At 33.6% G+C, this 21,822-nt stretch overlaps 1 protein-coding gene across 3 annotated transcripts in view; it reads right to left on the bottom strand.

The window, feature by feature from the left end:
- LOC138703459 (uncharacterized) overlaps positions 1-21,822 on the bottom strand; it is a 185,784-nt gene that overhangs the window by 53,147 nt on the left and 110,815 nt on the right. For all 3 annotated transcript variants that reach the window (XM_069831336.1, XM_069831335.1, XM_069831337.1), the window contains exon 2: positions 6,250-6,385. In XM_069831336.1, coding sequence (XP_069687437.1) covers positions 6,250-6,385 — 136 coding nt within the window. The remainder of the gene's footprint in view (positions 1-6,249; positions 6,386-21,822) is intronic.

Genomic DNA, 21,822 nt, shown 5'->3' on the forward strand with positions numbered 1-21,822 from the left:
TTAGGTCATTTTCGGGAAATGAGCTTTTGTAGCATTCAAATTTTTCTTGATCTATGAACTGGAATCGAGTGTTAGCTTGTGTGATAATGAGGTCACACATTTCCTTGGCTGCCGCAACCCTTGTCTGAATCCCTTCCACCTTACTACGTTTTTTAGGGTTTTCTTTTCACAGATCTCGCTGCTCAACTATGCACTGTTCCGTGCTTGCCTCATTTATTGTGATGATGTTAGATGTTTCAGATTCCATTATGGTTTGAAAACGTTCTAGCAATGGCTCCTTCTTCTCATGAACAACATTTACTGTTCTTATTTTAAAACTCCATCTTGTTGTCCCAGCTGATGGAATTGCCATTGAAACACATTAATCTAATACAGACTGTGAGGAGATCGAGAGAAGAAAGCAGGGATACTGGATAAATTATCAAAAAAATATGCGAGCCTTTGTATTTTGTTTAGCGGCTCTTTCCATTATGAGATTCAATTGATGGGCACTAAATTTCACAATTCTCCTGAATTGTTAAGATACTGAACTGAATAGACTGTTAATATTGTACAGAATTAAACATTGTTGCACTTGTTATACTCACAACATTAAAGAAAATGTATTTAAAACTGCGCGCTACTGACAAACTGCTGCAAATTTTGCAGCGCCTGGAAACTCTGGATTCGCGGCAAGGGGCAGCAGGGGTAGGGGTAAAACTAACGCGCAAAGTATCCGAGACGAGACTGGCAGCTCCAGGGGAGGAAGTGGCTTCATCCTATAGTCCTTGTCTCTGGTTTCGCTCTGGCAGCACCAGGGGAGGAAGTGACTTCATTAACGATTGTGTGCATGTCAATGAGAACGAAATTTTATAAACAATTCGAGCCGCTAAATAGAGACTATAATAAATGTATTTCACAGCATAAAACGAGACAAGAGCCACAAATGTCTGGGGGTGCTGCAGCTCCGCAGCCCCCCTTCGAAAACCGCCCCTAGTGTTACCTGTAATGATAGCTTCTGTCAACATGAAAAAACCATAAACAGTGGTTTCTATGAATCCAAGTCATAGATTTATTTTTGGTCTTGGTCTCAGTTAAATCATAACACGGTGCCTAAGAGCTGCATAATCTTCGTCTCTAGTTTGTGCAACACCTGAATGTGGCAAGTTGCTTTTCGGTATGAACTTCAGAACAGTTGATCTTGGCATATCTAGCTGGTTACTTAAACCAAGACTATGCTTGAGAGCTCCTCTCGATGGCTTCTCGATTACATTCACAATCTGCTCGGGCAGAGGTCTACCAGAATGAGGCCCATCGGCAACATTTCCTGTCCTCTGAAATTTATTGGCAAGGAGTCGGATGTTTGCTTGTGTTGGCATCGGTTTTCGGAATGTACGTGTAAACTCCTGATGCACCTCTGCATATGTTAAAACGCGTATTCGAGCACCGACAATAGCCACCCTCTCTTCAATACTCAGCGTACTAACAGATTAGTCTGAAACAATGAAGAAATTCCAACTTTTACTCAAAAATGGATTGAGACTTTGTGTCCACACTGTACATTAGACTCTAAGAGATCAGATCCATTTTCTCGCAGAAACGCTCGCATGTAAACCCCGCTGGAAACGAAGTGAGACGAAGTTCGATATTGACAACTTTTTCAAGTACAAGAGAGCAGCAAGTTTTTTCGTCCTAAGCTGTAGATTCAATGTGTAGAAAGACTTCCGTTCATTCCCTCAATACATATAGAATGGAGAGAGTTGAGAACGTTGTAAATATTATCCTGAAATTTTTATGGAAAAACTTAGGGAAAATACTTAAAACTATCTGTCACGATATCCGACTTCAGTAATCGAAATCATAATTTAAGTCTGCAATCTATTGAGCTCATTCAGTAGTCTATGCGATAGAAGTAGCACAGTTATCTTTTGTTTCTAATTTATCGATAAACATACTCTTACCACAGTCTAGTATATACAGTCACGAAGCTCACTACGTAGGGTGTTCATTTCAAACTGTGTCATGACGTCACTGTTGATGAGTCGGCGATTTGAAGAGAGTTTCAGCTTTTGTGTCAGAGAAGTTGCCTTTTAATCAAGGCATTCAATCTCAACTTGAGAACGTGTACGGTATAAATTGAATGTCGTAGCAACAGATGGCGGTCTGTACGGTCTGTGTGCTACCATAACCTCTTTCGAACTGTGTTTTGCGCGGGCAAGTCGTACGTACGCAGGGTATTTGTTATCATCGGTTGCGTACGGCAAGATTGCACAATAAACATAAAATGCTCCGTGTCCATGTTGACCGTCGAAGTTAATGTCAACAAATACGTAAGTAATCGTCTTAACCCTCTCCCCATATCCCGATAGTAAGAAAAAACTCATCTCATTAGCCTACATGTTTCGAAACAGTTCACATTCCTGCCACTACCGGCGTTACCGTACGTATCGGTAAGTACTCTTCTGAATGAACGCCGTACTTGCTAGGCAACTTCTCTGGCACATACGTAATACACCTCTGCGGAAGTGTAGGAAGATTGAATTCTCTAGGCTCATCGACTAGCCACATGACGGCATACAGCGAGCCATGACACACTTTGAACTGAACACCCAGTAGTTGCTAACCACTAGGATCGCTACTATCACCTTATCACATACAATGTGAGAAGTACCGGCACAGTCTATTGTTCCTAGTACCTCAAACTCAAGCTTCGTGACTGTATATACTAGACTGTGCTCTTATTTTAATGATATATTCTATTTACTGCAATTATCTTAATGACATAATTTTATATATTATTAAAAAAATAACATATTTTGACATTTCATTTTGATAACTGGATGTAATGAAGACTTTCACAGTTATTTTATTTCAACCATGTTTAGGTTCATGTACTGAAAGATACTAATAATTCCAAAGATCTACTGTATAAATTTAAATATAGGAATCATAATGGATAGGTTTAAAAAACCGCAAAATTGTTAAATATGTCGCCTACATGACTTCTAAAGACATGTTATTCTTCGAAAGTTTTAAGAGACTTCTTTCGGAATAGAAAAATGCGATAAGCAAAATTAACACTTGTCATAAAATCAAGAGAAAGATTCGTTTATAATCTACAGCACGATAATTTTTCTCGTTTACCACGCACTCTGATATAGCGATAGATTACATAAAATTCTATGTATAACTAAAAGACATTGTCTAGCATGTGGGATCTTTTTAAAGATGACTCACACTTTCTTTTCACTGCCAGTGACTAACCTAGACAATAGCATAGCTTAGTGACTGGCATTGATCAAAAATAGACGCAATAGTTCTTTTCTGTGTTGTGCCAAACAGCTTAACTGACCATAGATCACTGCTCTCGAACACGCAAGAAGGAATTTGGAAAGACAGTTTTACACTAGTTAATGTTTAAGTCTTTGCTGTTTCACATCGATTTTTTAAATTAGTTTATCTAAGAACCTTGAATGTAATAATCGGAAGAAATTTTGTTAAAAGTGGGTAAGTGTCCAAAATAATAGCTCTAATAATAATAACAACAACAACAACAACAACAACAACAACAACAATAATAATAATAATAATAATAATAATAATAATAATAATAATAATAATAATACAGTGTTTGTCTGTGAACTTAAGCCTATATGCAGTTACTATATTCTTCTACCCTTTTCCTATACCCTCTCATCAAGCAACTTTCCAAAGTCGGCCGTAATTCTGGAAATTTTTGCTGGACAGTTTGTTTCCTTATGTATAAAGGGTGATTCAGACCAGCCGTAACAGTAATTTATTTCGGAAACTAGTGCATGAAAATTTTCGAGACAAAAATATTTATAACTAACCACATGTGAACTTTCACTTGAGCTTGATTTCATCAATCAGCTCTAATAGGAAGTAGGGTCAGTGGCGTATCACTTTAAAATTTCAAATGGGAGTCGGGGTCAAATAAGGTACCATTTGACAGAGCTCTTCAAAACAAACAACTTTCATAGGAAATGTTTTTATCAATTCCTACTATTTCAATGAGACAACGTACAAAAAGACAATGTCATCAATAGTGAGAAATGTTACAAAACGAAAATGTAAACAAGACAATTAATGTTGACATGTTACTGAAAGGCTTGACAATTCCATTAATTTTTTATAAATTTTCAAACTATCTGCCGTTCTGAGCAGCACATACCTGCACTCTTCTTCTAACACTGTCAGTGACTCCTAATACTTCGGCGTGGTCAAGTGACTGGCAGAGTAGGAATTAATAAAAACGTTTGTTTTGAAAAGCTCTATCAAATGGTACTTTATTTGACCCCGACTCCCATTTCAAATTTTAAAGTGATACGCCACTGACCCTACTTCCTGTCAGAGCTGATTGATGAAATCAAGCTCAAGTGAAAGTTCACATGTGGTTTGGTTATAAATATTTTTGTCTCGGAAATCTTCATGCACAAGTTTCCGAAATAAATGATTGTTACGGGCAGTCTGAATCACCCTGTATTGAGGTCTCTGTGATTGGTTCACATTAGCTACAATAATTTTTGAACGAGCATATCTTGTTCTGATGACATGTCATTTCAGTATAAATTCATACTACTTAAACCGTCTTGAAAATGTGATTATTCATTGCAAGGGTTCACATGTACCAGGAAAACAACTACAACTACTTTCTTTTCGAAAGAATTAGGTACATACCGGTAATGTAAATGTCTTTGACGTATTACATAATGGAGTAATACTGTCCAAATGATGTAATTCAATAAGAAAATTGTAATAGATATTGTAGGCTTATATAAGTCAATATTAGAATACCGGTACCCGTCTATGACGTCGTCCTTGTAAATAGGCCTACGGGCTTTACACGCGGTTCCTTGAAGAGCATCTTGTCGGGGTTTTAATAATAATAATAATAATAATAATAATAATAATTAACAATAACAATAATAATAAAAAATAACAATAATAATAATAATAATAATAATAACTAGCAATAATAATAAAAAATAACAATAATAATAACAATAACAACAATAACTAGCAATAATAATAAAAAATAATAATAATAATAACAATAATAATAACAATAACAACAATAACTAGCAATAATAATACAAAATAACAATAATAATAATAATAATAATAACTAGCAATAATAATAAAAAATAACAATAATAATAATAATAATAATAATAATAATAATAACAATAACAATAATAATAACAATAACAATAATAATAACAATAATAATAACAATAACAATAATAATAACAATAACAATAACAATAATAATAATAATAACAATAATAATAATAATAATAATAATAATAATAATAAATTTCGCGAAGCGCCCAGGTAGGCCTACTATTTTATTTAAGACTACACCTCTGGACAAAAAGTGGAGAAAATAACGGAAATGTGAACACTGAAAGTAAAAAAAAAATAAATAATGCGAATACGCAGAATTAAAGAAAGTCAGAGGATAACGGGTTATAAGAAGCAAAAGAAAATGTTTCAACTTACAAAATTGCTTTTAAGGAACCCGCAGGTTCATTGCCGTCCTCACATAAGCCCGCCATCGGTCCCTATCCTGTGCAAGATTATTTCAGTCTCTATCATCATATCCCACCTCCCTCAAATCCATTTTAATATTATCCTCCCATCTACGTCTCGGCCTCCCCAAAGATCTTTTTCCCCTCCGGTCTCCCAACTAACACTCTATATGCATTTCTGGATTCGTCCATACGTGCTACATGCCCTGCCCATCTCAAAAGTCTGGATCTAATGTCCTTCATTATTTTAGGTGAAGAAAATAATACATGCAGTTCTGCGTTGTGTAACTTTCTTCATTCTGCTGTAAGTTCATCCCTCTTAGCCCCAAATATTTTCCTAAGCACCTTATTCTCGAACACAACCTCTGTTCCTCTCTCAAAGTGACAGTCCAAGTTTCACAACCATACAGAACAAACGGTAATATAACTGTTTTATAAATTCTAACTTTCAGATTTTTTGACAGCAGACTGGATGACAAAAACTTCTCAACCGAATAACAACAGACATTTCCCATATTTATTTTGCGTTTAATTTCCTCCCGAGGAAAATGTTTCAACATCAACTTTCATCCTCGATACTTGAAACGAAGCAATTAAATCTTGAAATTTTCGACCTAGAGGACGCAGAGTTATGTGGTTTTCAAGACGTGGTCACAAAGTAAATCTGGGAAGTAATTATAAAGGTATTACTTTAATTAGTGCTGGATATAACGCATACCTCATTGCAGCCGAGACGCCAGGAGTGACAAGTGCAACCAAGTCATGGGTCGTGCCAGCTCGTCGCAAGGAATGAGCCAGGACCAGAGCACCGAGAGAATAGGAATCATTTGTGGCGAGCGTCACCCACGCGAACCCTGCAAAAGACGAAGGAGAATGAGTTACCTACTATAATAATAATAATAATAATAATAATAATAATAATAATAATAATAATAATAATAATAATAATAATAATAATAATATTATTATTATTATTATTATTATTAATATTTTATTTTTTTTATTTATAGAGCTTCCTCAAATTAGAGGCTGCCATTGGACAAAGCATACAAAACAAAAATAGAACAAATATATGATGGAAGATAACAGTGAGAAAAATGACAAACAAACAAACAAACAAACGGCAGTTAACAGAATAAGCTAACAAGACGAAAAATGATAATGGCGGATCAGTTTTTTCAGTACACTGAATTAGAGTCCATATAGGTGGTTCCGTAAGAGTTTGACTGACACTCTAATTGAATGGGTTATTTATGAAAGGACCTAAGTCATTATTTTCTGAAAATGAGTTTGTAATGTAATAACTGCTCTTTGGGTATAGATACATCGATTTAGATATAAAGAGGACTAAGTTTCACATTCTAATGCTTTGTAGAATTTATGATACAATTTTTGTTTCAGCCTTAATTTCAAAATTTCGGCTTATAAGCAGTTTTTCTTTAATTGCTAACAATTTAGTAATCAAGACATAGGCCCTTTCATAAATAACCCATTCAATTATGAGGATGGCCAGTTCTAATAATAATACCTTACAATAATAATAATATTAACAATAACGATATGAATATACATAACTGACGTAAAAATAATTAACATTTTTTCGGAATATGTATGATAAGAACTTGCTTGTGTTAAATTTTAACGTACCTTGTTAACATGAAATTGAGTTGTGTGTTGAGAATACCAAAACACATACACTCTTTGACTCTACAGTACGAACGCACCCTCACAGGAAACAAGAGGCGCCAAGACCAACAACGACCAGTTCTGAAGATGACCCAAAATAGGTCGAAACATGTTAACAAGGTACGTTAAAATTTAACACAAGAAAGATCTTATCATACATATTCCGAAGTGATACAGTGTTAAAAGTTGTGTAATCAAGATGTATAACATTTTTTATCTTTTACATTTTTTATTTTACGGAGAAGAAGCCCGAAGGGGCGGCACAGGAACTTCTCCTAACGAGGGTGATATCGAAGTTAGTAACCATGAGTTCTGTTCCGTGTTGCTTATGAACTGACTCCCGCAGAGAGTTATCCAACTGCTTTGATCTGTTGGGGGTCCGCAGTTCGAGCGAACATAAAAACACTGCAGCCTTACTGCATTACATATCAACAGGACTAGGTCCACAGAAGACTGTAGAGTGTTATTAAAACTACCAAAATATGACAGTGGTGGCTCTCTCATGAAAAAGGTGCAATGTGTCATTCGTTTCGATTTCCCTCCTTTGTTTATTTGTCATGTTGATAGTAAAGTTGTGGCAAAATACATTATTGATAATTGATTAAATGGAGATCTTATTAGTGTTAATTATGTAAGCATGTGTGGCTTAAAGCTGTTTCGGTGTACTTGACACCATCATCAGAGCCTACTAGATCTCTGCGCTATCTCCACTTCGCTGCCTGTTGTGTGGGTGCGTTCGTGTGATAAAGAGTTGTGTCAAATAGTGTGTGTGTTCTGAAATTGATCTGTGTATTGAGAATTTGATTAGGGTGTGTTTTGGTGTGTCTGTATATTTCATATTGTTCTAGTGTGTTGAGTTTTTGGTTTTTGGGTTGTATGTATAGGATTTCCATGTCTGTATTTATGTTATTGTATGTATGGTTAGCATTAGTTATGTGTTCGGCATATGTAGATGTATTGTGTCCTCTGGTCATTGCTTTAATGTGTTCTTTGTATCGAGTGGGAATGATCTGCCTGTCTGTCCAATGTAGAAGCTGTAGCAACTATTGCATGTGAGTTTGTATATGCCTGTATGGTTGTATTTATTTGTTTGTGTTGTTTGTGTGTCTTTTCTGTTCTGTATGCTACAAGCAAATAAATACAACCATACAGGCGTTTACAAACTCACATGCAATAGTTGCGACAGTTTCTACATTGGAGAGACAGGCAGATCATTCCAAACTCGATACAAAGAACACATTAAAGCAATAACCAGAGGACACAATACATCTATATATGCCGAACACATAACTAATGCTAACCACACATACAATAACATAAATACAGACATGGAAATCCTATACATACAACCCAAAAACCAAAAACTCAACACACTAGAACAATATGAAATATACAGGCACACTAAAACACACCCTAATTAAATTCTCAACACACAGATCAATTTCAGAACACACACACTATTTGACACAACTCTTCATCACACGAACGCACCCACACAACAGGCAGCGAAGTTGAGATAGCGCCGAGATCTAGTAGGCTCTGAGGATGGTGTCAAGTAACACCGAAAAAGCTGTAAGCCACACATGCTTACATAATTAACATGAGTAAGATCGCCATTTAATCAATTACGAGTATTTATATTAAAGTGTTAAAAGTAGTGTACGAAAGATTCAACATGGTGTTTTCTACAAAAAGTAAGATAAAAGTAGGTAAATCTTATATACAACCTAATACGTGGGTAGCGTAGGGCAATGAAATACATAGAAACATAATGTATTACCTCTAGATGACACGGATGGTTGTTTTAAACTTTTCAATTCCTAGTGTTAAAAATCCAGAAAACGGAGAGAATATCATTAAATCAGCACGTTTCTCTTTATTGTAAGTGACATGAAAATGGAGAATAAAATGCAGTGAACTGATACCCGAGTAGGAAATAGCTTTATTTTATAAGTTATATGACCAAGATTGTTCAACACTATCAGCATTTCCGTTGGGTCTCTACTGTCATACCAGTACAACGACGTCAACATAGAACGTACAGTATGATAATTACGACGAAAGTCTGCAATGTTCAGTTCAGTTCAAAGTGGTGAGGGTGATTTGCTTCCAGTCTAAAAAAGCACCTTAATGGAAGTGTTTGCAGAAAGTAACAGATCTGTGGATAAGGATCATAGTATCTAAGAAATGTTTATAGGACTTAATACCTTTCATAAATTGTGAAGTTTGTCTCTCAGTGAGTTCATTTTAGTAGTATCATCAACAAACTATTGACAACGACTGGTATTATCAATTCAATTCTAGAAAGTACATTCTTAAAATTGTTCAAGATCAAAAGTTATTTATTAATAAAATACTATTTGGCACTTTGCACCTTTCTACTGTTAAGTATCCAACTGTGAAATGTTTAGTTTAAAACAGGACATTAACTCATGCTGCCAAGCAATTCTAACCTATAATTTATGGTATCAAACATTTTTAACCATACCAGCAGTAACTGCTGACAGTTGTAAGTCTGTTTAAAATGGGAAGGAGGACGTTGGTACCCGAGGACAAAGTTCGTGTGCGGAAAGGTTATTGGGACAGAGTTCATGAAACCTGCCCGAAGGTTTGCACTGCATCCTGAGGCATATTGTGCTTACCACTCCTGTTTTATAAAAGATTTTGTCGCCGAACGGCTGCACTCTTAAACGTATATAGCTACTGCACCATGAACTTAACTCGGGCTATGGTCATGATGACAATGCCATTGGAATTAAGGATGGCGAAATGAGTCAGAGGTCCTACGTCGAAAGTTACCCAATAATTCTGCTTCAATTAGTTGAGGGAAACCTCGGGAAAAAAAAAACCCAACTCCTAACCAGGAATTTTTGGATCAGAATCGTTCTCTCAACATACACGCCAAATGCAGAAATAATTTCAACTAAAGAATTAATTTAAAGTATTGTTGGAAGTGGGGTGGTCATGTAGCAAGGCAGCAACAAGGCAGATGGGCGCGAGAAACCACCATGTGGGACCCGTACATAGGAAGGAGAACACAAGGCAGGCCAAGAAGATGGGCAGATACATTCAAGCTGCAGCTGGGAGGGAACTGGTCAACCATCGCCCGAAACAGGGACGAGTGGAGACAAATAGTGAACAAACTCATATAGAACTAAAATTTGACAAACTCTAGTGTATCTCACATAGTGAATGTGAATGTAAATATTGTTCACGTGAAACAGCTCATCATGTGAACCACACCAACCGAGCTTCCCCTCCAGTAGGAGGCTCTAGCCCTTCATGGGACACAGTGGCTTCATTCATTCATTCATTCATTCATTGTTGCTTCAGCATTTTTAGTCTACAAGAGGTATTCACAGCTGGTACCTTAATTATAAAGCAAAAATGGACTGAGACAGACAGAGAAAATTAATCAAAGAAATATTTTCTCATAGCTGCTTTACCCATCAAAAACATCACAAAATATGCCGAGATCCAGAGAAGTAATATTGAGTGAAACAGAAGACTAATGTGGTAACGAAAAGTATAGGCATATTTATTGCAACGTTTTTGAGAATACTATTTCTAATCAAGTTTTTCTTCCAATCAACTAAGCAACATCTATCTATATTAAAAATCTTAATTTAATTTAATTACTTGTCTAGGAGAAAACTTACATGAAATGTTTTTTCTCCACTGAATAAGGTAGCATTTTACCTTTTAAACGTATGTGTTGTATTTATTAACATTCCATGGTATTCATACATGCTTACAGCTAGAATATGGAACGAGTCAAAAAACTTAATACTATTATAAAATCTTAATTTATAGTCACAGTCTAGATGAAATATATATAGACGAGATTTACAATATAGTCTACTAGTACAACACAAAGTTTTAGTATCAATTTCATGAAGTGTTATTGAATGTCATGAATTTACCCACAGAATAGAAGGCGTGAGAAATTAGGTACTTCTTTAATTTGGCCCTAAATAATTTTATGTTTTGAGTTTCATTTTTTATATCGATAGGGAGGCTATTAAAAATGTTACTGACATATAACGCACTCCTTTTTGATAGCACGATAGACTTGCCGATGGAGTCATTTTTTTGACGTGTATTTATGCTATGAACTGTTGAATTAGTTACAAAGCGTAAGAAAATATTTGTTAAATATGTTTGCAATTTCATTTGGGTCTGACGTTTTTGTATTGTTAGATATAAGGGTATAGTTTGTTACTTTACTTTTCGATCGTCCACTTTCTTTTTTAATTATGTTCCAAGTTGTTTTGATTTTATTATCAGAGTTTTGTAGTGTTGTATTATAGTGTAATTCTTTAGCTTTTTTTAATTACTTTGTGTAATATTTTTGAATAATTTTTATAGTGTTGTTTTAAGTTTGTATCATTACCATTTCTGCTCTGTATGTATAATGATCTCTTGGTCTTGCACGAGATTTTAATACCTTGTGTAATCCATCTATTGTTACATATTGTTTCATTTTTATACTTTACAGGAAAACTGGATTCAAAAACGTCGTTCTGTTTATGGTAAAGAAGTAATTATTACATTTTAAAAGTGCACACACTGAAACTGTAGATACGTTCTATACATTGCACTTAAGTTACATGATTGACTACAGTGTCACCACAAGAAAAATCTCCGATACATTTTTTAACTTTTTAGAGATGTGATTATGTAATGTACAGGCAAAGTGCCAGATCAATGATAAAGGAATACTCTTGTTTTGTAGTTAATGATATGTTTCTAATGTTGAAAGTTACTGGCATCATTTTAAAATGTGCATTATGTACTTATTCACACTGTACTGTTAGAAATAAATTCCTATCTATAAAATTAAACTATACTGTAATACTTGGACAACTGAACATCAAGCTACAAAAAGTGATACGGACTTTAGGATATAGGCCTACCTATGATTACCTGTAACATCTACACAGGAGCTAGTGTAATGAAATTAGGGGAAAAAAAAAAAAAAAAAAAAAAATGTTCTGTAAGATTCAAGTGTATCTTATGAACGGAATCCAATAATAATAATAATAATAATAATAATAATAATAATAATAATAATAATAATAATAATAATAATAATAATAATAATAATACCGTAATAATAATAACAATAATAATAATAATAATAATAATAATACCGTAATAATAATAACAATACCGTAATAATAATAATAACAATACCGTAATAATAATAATAATAATAATAATAATAACGTAATAATAATAATAATAATAATAATAATACCGTAATAATAATAATAATAATAATAATAATACCGTAATAATAATAATAATACCGTAATAATAATAATAATACCGTAATAATAATAATAATACCGCAATAATAATAATAATAATAATACCGCAATAATAATAATAATAATAATAATACCGCAATAATAATAATAATAATAATACCGCAATAATAATAATAATAATAATACCGCAATAATAATAATAATACCGTAATAATAATAATACCGTAATAATAATAATAATACCGTAATAATAATAATAATACCGTAATAATAATAATAATACCGTAATAATAATAATAATAATAATACCGTAATAATAATAATAATAATACCGTAATAATAATAATAATAATAATAATAATAATACCGTAGTAATAATAATAATACCGTAGTAATAATAATAATAATACCGTAATAATAATAATAATAATAATAATAATAATAATAATAATAATAATAATACCGTAATAATAATAATAATAATAATAATAATAATACCGTAATAATAATAATAATAATAATAATACCGTAATAATAATAATAATAATAATAATAATAATAATACCGTAATAATAATAATAATAATACCGTAATAATAATAATAATAATAATACCGTAATAATAATAATACCGTAATAATAATAATAATAATAATAATAATAATAATAATGCCCTTTACGTACTACACCCTAGTGGATCCATTACGGTCTCATGCCAGTATTTTCGTGGTCTTCCCAAATTCCTCCTTCCTCTTTGTACACAGGTAAGAAATTATATTTCGTTGTATTTTTTTATCACAACCCCTGGTGTATTTTCTTACGCCTTAATTTGGTAAGCCAGACGCAGAGATAGAATTCGAAACCAAGCATCCTTACCCTCAAGTGTATCTTCAGTGGGAAGAAGCTAAACTTAGAAGTCGTTCTAATAGTTACCCCTTCTACTATGTCTGAATATTCCAGCCACAAATAGATAACGTCACTATGAGTTACCACCACTTCAACTTTTTTCGTCGCCAACGGGGTAAAGTACCCCATCTGTCACAATGACAAAAAAGCATCACTTAAAAATAGTATCATGAGTGAAGAATACAAAGTTTGGTTTCTTTTTCCCCATCCTATTTCCTTGTGGAAGGATGTTTTAATGGCCTAGACTGACAGTTTTTTGTATCTCAACTCCGAATGCTCTTTGAACCTACATTATTACAACTTCATTTCCTATGTATCTCATTCTTGACTTGTTACTAGACCTTGAACATATTTAGACCGATGAAAAATAACTACTCTCGATATCACAACTGGCCTTGGAAGAATCATTGCTGAGATTACGTTCATTTATGAAGATCCTCGCCATAGACACAAAATATCGCATTCGCAATGTAAGCAAACACACATTTCCATGAATATAGCGGATTAATGCGTAAGTTGGTAGCGTTCTTGTTCTCAATGGCAGTAGGGCCTTCAAGAAATATGATTTGTCATTTTATTTTTCGGGTGTGGCCCAGTTACCTTGTATTTTTACAATTATTTGTAATATGTAGACTATTTGACTATGAGATATGTAATCAATTTCGAATTTTGAAGAATATTTATATACGAGTATTACAATAGTATTGTAAAATATTTGTTATTGTATGTAATTTTTGCTTCCAAATAAAAAACTGAACGTAAGGTTAAAAAAAAATGTCATGGTATTTTGTTACTGAATACCGTATTTACTCGAAAATAAGACCACAATTTTTTTTACCAGATTTTTTGTCTTTAAATTTGGGAGGGTCTTATATTCGCATCGCGTCTTAAAATCGAGTAAATAGGAACATGAAAATGCAATCTGATGACTTAGATTGTAACTAATCGAAAATTATTGTATTATACGGACCCAGAAACAAAATTCAGGTGGCCCAAATTTTGTTTCTGGGTCGCCCAAATTTTGTTTCTGGGTCTGTAGATATCTAACGATATCTGGTAACTCACGATTCGCTGTCCGCACTTAATTTTTCTCGGCAAATTCAAGAACATCCAACTTAAATGAAACCGTATAACTTTTCCGAGAATTCAATTTCTTATGCAGTAACTGAATCACACATGACACTTAAAAGCACTATGCCACTCAAGCATAAGACTACCGGTAGTTACTGATTTTATGAGCTGTAATACTGAAAGACCTGGTAAGGTAGAAACAATAAACGCAACGACCAGCTTCCACACTCCTGAGATCTCATTGTTTTCGCTAAAAGTTACTGAAAAAGAGAGAAATCTCTCCTTGGGCTGAATCTAACGGTATTCCATGTACTGTTCTCTATTGACTTAGGGATATATTGTATTTTCTTGACAACGATTTTCTGAAAAACGTACAGTTTCTGTCTCAATTAGAATACGTCACTAGAATTCTATTACCGATATTTTCCTATGGGTCTAATATTCGCATACAATTTTTTTTATAAAATAATACTTAAAAAATTGAAGGGTCTTATTTTCGGGTAAATATGGTATGTCTTGAATTTTTCAATCTCTGCGAAAGTTTGTTAATTATGGGCTAAAGGAAATGTATTTATTTATTTATTTTATAAATGTTTCTTTATTCATATTTATTTATTTTATTCACCTTTATTTATTTTGACGGAATTAACACGCCTTCTCTTCCACACCACCAGATATACAAATACCGTAGGATGGGGATACTTTCAACAGTGAAGTTACTTGCAACAATGTGAAGTTATATTTAATTTCTTATGTTTGTCAACATTTATTACTTCCAACCTTAACTTTTTCATTTGTCATTTGTTTAGCAGAGTGTGTTGTATCTCAAACATGCTTGTTTTAGGCGGGAATTCTCATTTTTATGAGTTTATTTGTAAACTTAAAAGTTGTTATTGTGAAGTGGCGAAAATGAAAATACGATAAACTTCTGCTGTGTGTACTTAAGGGTGCACCTGGAGAGCATTTATCAGGTAATTATGGCTTAAATATAATGTAAAGAAATTTGTCCTATAGTTGTGTTGAATAATATGGTACCATTTTCTGTAAATTTACAATTTTACGGATTACTGCTCCTGATGGGGTTACTTGCAACAGTGCCACACCCACTTTCTTAGCATTTAAAAAGTAACAAAAATAGCTTTCATTTAGAGTTTTGCCATAATAATGCATGTTGTAATATGGAAGTGTTACATCCTCTGTTGTATAAGTACAGGGAAATCATTTTATTTTTTACTTCAATTTTTATTGTACCTGAGTTATTTAATGTACTTCACTCTCACCCCTTCTACTAGTAAACTTCCACATGTTCTCCACACAGACCCAAGGCCGCATTTGCAGTCAAAGTCGCCTTACAGTCACAGTAAACAGTACTGAGTTAGTGAGTATAGTACGTTCCAGAAATATGTTCGCGTTCTTCAGAGACGAAACAGCTTTCAATATTGAATCATATTTTCGCATAGGCACTGTCGTTCATTTGCCTACGTCGCATCCCGGTTTCCCCCACCCGCTTCTGCTCGCCCCTCTGTAAAGGCTAGTGACTTGGCTGTCTTCGCTCTTTTCTGAAAACATTAATTTCTGTTAGGAATTGGACGTCTACGTAATATTATACAACTGTTTAAAATAAATTAAATAAAAAGGCCTCGTTAAGTAATTAACTGTCACGTGATTTCCCCCCTTTCTACGACACTGGGGCAAAACCACTTGGACGGACAGTAGATAGCATGTCTGAGTAATTTTATCTTCTCGGATAGGGCAGAAGTGAAGATTGAATTTCCAGTACGTAAGGTTTTCTTTTATGGAGTAGGTAAAGAATTATTTCAACATGAATTTGGTACTAGTACGAAGGACGAAACTGGTAATTGAAATTAGGTAGAATAGTCTATAGTGCGATAATATGCACAAAAGAACTGAAGCCGTATCGAAATGAACGGACACCATTTTCAAAAATGTATTTAAATATACATATTATGATTATTTTTCAATTTAACTTCATTCTTTATATTGTACACCAATGTGCTGTAGGCAGTATAATATACACTGCATAATGAATACGTCCGCATCAGTTCATGAGTAAAAACACTTATTATTAATACTGTACTGTATTTTGATTAAACAAAAACCTAATAAAAATTATCAAACTCAAAATTGCAATATTTCCTAGTTTACATAAATGGATGAACTACTTTTCTTCCATCCTATACCTAGTAAAGTGATTTGTTTATATTTTACGCCAGTATCATCGAACTTCAGTCGTGGAAGGGAGTAGCAAACGGTGTTTCCGGTTCTCAACCATTAATCCAAAGGTATACCCAGATTAATATTAGAAATGTTAGTAAAAATAAAATGATGTCCCTGTATAAAAAGAAAGGCATTTAGTGTTGCAAGTGACGTTATTTAGCTGCTAATTTGACAATAAAATATTATTTAATTACTGTTGAAAATTACCCCATCAGCGAGGTAACTTGCAACATTAATATTCTTCCCTTATTTCTAAAAGACCAAAATGAATACAAACAATTTGTATACATCATATTATTCTACTGATATAGACTAAACTTTGAACATATAGACTTTTTTTAAAACTAATTCCAGTTTTGTGTAACATGCTGTTGAATCACACATCTGTTCCAAGTATCCCCATTCTATGGTACAAAACAAATCCAGAAATCTAAAAATAAATTTAAAACTAATCTACAACAATAATGGTAGAATTTAACAGTGACGCAATCTACAAAAGAAATACTGACAGCTTAATCAGAACTGTTATAATTATAGTAGCAAATAAAGGTAAATATATAGTTAATAATATACACTACAATTCAATTATTATGAAATGTATTAGATTCCAGCACAAAGCAATTTCTTTAAACTCGAGTTCATACAATAAAAACACCCCTTTCTAATTTGATTTTAAAATATGATAATATCCGGCAATTCCTGACAACACTAGGTAAAGAATTCCGAAAATGAGGTGATGTTATGGTGAAAGACGATGAGTATAAAGAAGTTTTGTGATAAGGAATGGAAAGACGCGATTGATGCTGATCATGAGGTGTTATGAGAAAGTGGAAGCGTGATGCCGGATAATATGGAGAAGGAGTACGTAGAATTTTAACTAGAAGAGGCAGGGAATGGACAATTCTTCTTTCCCTCAGACGAATCCACAAGAGCAGTCTGAGAGACGATGTCTAGTATTGCCTGCGAGTTCTCTGGATTTAACCTCAATCTAATTTATGAGCCCACATCGAAGAGGAATTCAAATCCTCATTTGAGAAGATAGTTTCAAAACATGTTTTCGCCATTCTTAAAAAAAGTTGAACATGTAGACCTGGGGCCCGTTTCACAATCCTTACAAATTACAAATTAACAATTTACAAATAACAAGTAAAAAATTATAAATGTTTGTAAATTGTGTCTCACAATGCTATCTTATTAATTTGTGAAGTTTGACGAACTTTACAAAATCAGCTAAAGAAATTTACAAATAAGCATTGTTGGTTATACAATATCGCCAAAGACAGTTTACAAAAATCGCTAAGGAGCAGAGCTAAAGTCGCTGTATTTTTAGTGGTATCGATGCTTATGTTTATATTTTGTACTAAAATAGATTATTCTAAGCTTGCTGATTCATATTTCACCAACAGAAAATATAAAGTATTGTTTAAAAAATAACTAAAGTATTTAGACTTTTATATATTGGCGACAATGGAGTTTCATGTGATGTGATTGGTCGAGTATACCAATACGTCTATTACTTAAATGACCAAAGTTAGCGCCAAATTCAGTCAAATAAGTAAATAACAGATTTGGTCCACGTACTACGCGACCAAGGCGGGACCCGTCGTGGCAGAATGAGGAACTCCGTGCTCGCTGCGTATGTTTACTGCTGGAGTGTCGTCACATACAATGCCTAGCGTTTCGATCTGGTCGCAATGCTGTATGTAGGAAGACGTGTGTTTCGTAGCCAAGCGCGGAGCATTATTTAATATAATGCCATAAAGTTTTGCGATGAAGAAAAGACAATGGGTTTATTCCTGCCTCTATCGAAAACAACAGAGCGTGCTGCAGCTATTGTGAAGTTAAATGAGGAAACAATTAGTAGGATTAGAAAGGGAGGTAAAGAATGTGAGGACAAAGGTATAGAAATATCGACACCAAACAAAGTTAGATGACCTCCTGCAAATAAGATTGAATTAGACGACATGGACAAATGTATCATAAGAAGAGAAGTTCATAAATATTATAGTCTCTACAAAGAACTTCCAACATTAGGAAAGTTGCATAAATTTTGTAAGAGACAGATCGGTTTTAAAGGGTGCAAGGAAATTTTACGAAAACTCATACTATCCATGTGGTTTGCATTTAAAAAATATAAGGATAAAAGAAAATATCTAATAGAATCCTCTGATATAGTAGCCCGTTATTTACCTGGACGAAATATGGTTCCATACCCATTACACTGTCCACAAATGTTGGCAAGACGTAAACGTGTCAGTAGTTTATACAAATAGCAGTGCAGGTCAACGACTCATAGTAGCCCATGCTGGTGTAGCGATGGTTTCATACAGAGTGCTTTCCTCATATATGATGTCCGGAGTCCGGCCACTTTAAAATGTATATTAAATGCAATATTGTATAAAATACGGTACCTTACTTTAGTTTACGTTACTTCCGATTCATGTTCCCTCCTTTACGAACACCGATGTTGTGGAGTGCTTTCTGAACAGATTCCTATGTGTAAGCATAAATGATAAAATAAAACTAAACAATAAAGTGAACTATATATACGAACATATAACATATAAAGCGTGTTAATAAATGAAACAAGAGCGCAGTTCAGCATGTGCTTCATTTTGCATCTGATGCGGACTTTATAACACGGCCTGTGTTGTGAAGCGAATCGCAGCGCCATTAAACAAAACGGTTCCCGCCTTGGTCGCGTAGTACAAATATGCAATTTATAAAATAATTACAATGTCTTCCACAAAATCAGGTTCATTTTTTGTGTTAATCCATCAGTATTTATTAATGTTGCATCCATAACCTCACAAACATTAGTGATTCCAGCAGCAGCATAAAAATTCTGTGCTACAGTAAATAATATTTTGATGGTCAAGAACCTGCCTCGAATTTAACTCTTTTAACAACATCAACTACCCTGTGGGTACTTTTGTACACTCATATCTTAGAAATTCCATACTTATCTGCGAACGCACGGAATTGACAGCTAGTATACAACCAATGCAAAATAATACAGTTCTCGCTTTGAGGTTAGGGCACCACTTTTCCATTTTGGATGTGATGTACCATATCTTGTAGGAGAGATTCCAGCGAAACGGGACTCGAAACGACTTCAGAATATCGCGTAAGTAGTGTCGTTATTGCATTATTGAATTATTTATTTTTGGTGCAGGGAACTTCTTTTTTAAGTGCGAGTATTTATTAAATACAGTCTTCGCATATAAATACCTATGCGATATTCTGAAGTATAGCGCGGGACTAATTCGAAACCTTTCATTAAATCCATACAATGATACGAACGTGTTATTAATTCTTGGCCGGAAAATTTTACGTATGACTTTGTTTCATTAGATCTAAATTCAATATCTTCGTCTGAGTCATTAGAACTATTTAATAACATCAAAACTGCTTTAGTTTAATTCTTAATATTACTAAAAATTAACTTAATAAATATATCTTTATTGTATTTATTCAGAATTTGTTGCAATATCAAACTTTACACATCTCAGAGCTATTGTAGAAATATGTCTAACTTTACAAGTAAAGTTTATACGTTTGTAAAATTACCCTACATTGTGAAACAGAATAGGCCTACTTGTAAAGTGCGCAAAATTTAATTTGTAAAGATTCGATTTCCTTTGTAAAGTTCAACATTACAAACAAAGATTGTGAAATAGAAGCTTACAATTTACAAGCAAAGTTTATAATTTACAAAGATAGTAAACATTGTGAAGCAGGCCCCCGGCATTTTTTCTACATTCTATGAACACAGGATTAAAATCTGCAACGATAACGTAACAAAATGAGTTTTCTCCCATCTTATGATATTACTGTATAAAAGAAGTGTTGGTCGGAGTAGACCGGATCTTTTTTACTTCATGAAAAAATGCTAAGATGGAAAAAAAAAAAAAAAAAAAAAACTCATTTTGGAACGATGCTCCTCATTTACTCTTTATGTTGCGTCCTTTATTTTGTCAGGATAAAAGTGATTGTATAATTTTAAGTCGTAAGCATACACGTAATATTTACAATGTTGAAATGGAGCTTCAAGTAGAGTTTAACCGAGAAGTAAAGGCATCATAAGCTACTAAAATAATTTTTGCCGTATACGAAAATGGTTTTCTCATTTCAAAAATGGCCATTTTTACATTAATGATTCTCCATGTTCAGGAAGACCGTCCGACTTTGAAGCAAACTGTTTAAACCCTTAACCCAGCTGGACCGTCCGACTATGAAAGAGACCGTCTAAAACCTTAACCCTTAAATTGGCAAAACTTCATTTCTCACACTATTTTATTAAACCGTGTCGGACTGAAAAGAAAACAACTATCACAATGTCCATATTTTATATGTTGCACAATATTATAGTACTGTAAAATTTTAATTTTCCTACCAATTTTTTTTCTATTGTTCTATTAAAATTATAGCATATAGCCTATTAACTTCTTGTATCCTATAGGATACTTTGCGAATTTAAGGGTTAAGGCTGGTTCACAATAAACCGGGAAAGGAAATGACGAGAACGAGAACTAGAACGCAAATAATGTTAAAATAAATGATTTAAATGTCAGCATACACAATAGTTAATTGTGAATGCGTTTGATCATGTCTCTCATCAACACATTGAACAAACCCTCAATGCTATGCCTATACCTCCAAAACTCAAGACGCTTATAACATCGCTTTTAATAGGAAATTCTACTACTATCACTATTAATAAAACTACAAAGACAGCCCCTATAATGATCAAGCAAGGAGTTGCACAGGGGGCTCCACTCTCACCAATTCTATTCAATGTTGCCATTGACTTCGTGATGAAGGAATTAAGCGAAAGTAATATCTCTGGAGAATATGGATACAATATATCGCCTCAATTAAATAATCTTTCCATTCTTGCATTTGCGGATGATCTAGTATTATTGTGTAAAAATAAATCTGCCGCTCAATATTCAACATCGCTGACTATGAATTCCTTAGCTAGAATTGGTCTGGAAGTAAACCCGCATAAAAGTAATGTTATACACCTACGTAAAGGATGTCTCTGCTCTGATTCCCTCACCTTGATCGATGGACAAGAAATATCTTGCATCAAATCGGATGAAGTTATAAGATATC

Source organism: Periplaneta americana, chromosome 7 (assembly GCF_040183065.1).
Source record: "Periplaneta americana isolate PAMFEO1 chromosome 7, P.americana_PAMFEO1_priV1, whole genome shotgun sequence".
In the NCBI taxonomy this organism is placed as follows: domain Eukaryota; kingdom Metazoa; phylum Arthropoda; class Insecta; order Blattodea; family Blattidae; genus Periplaneta; species Periplaneta americana.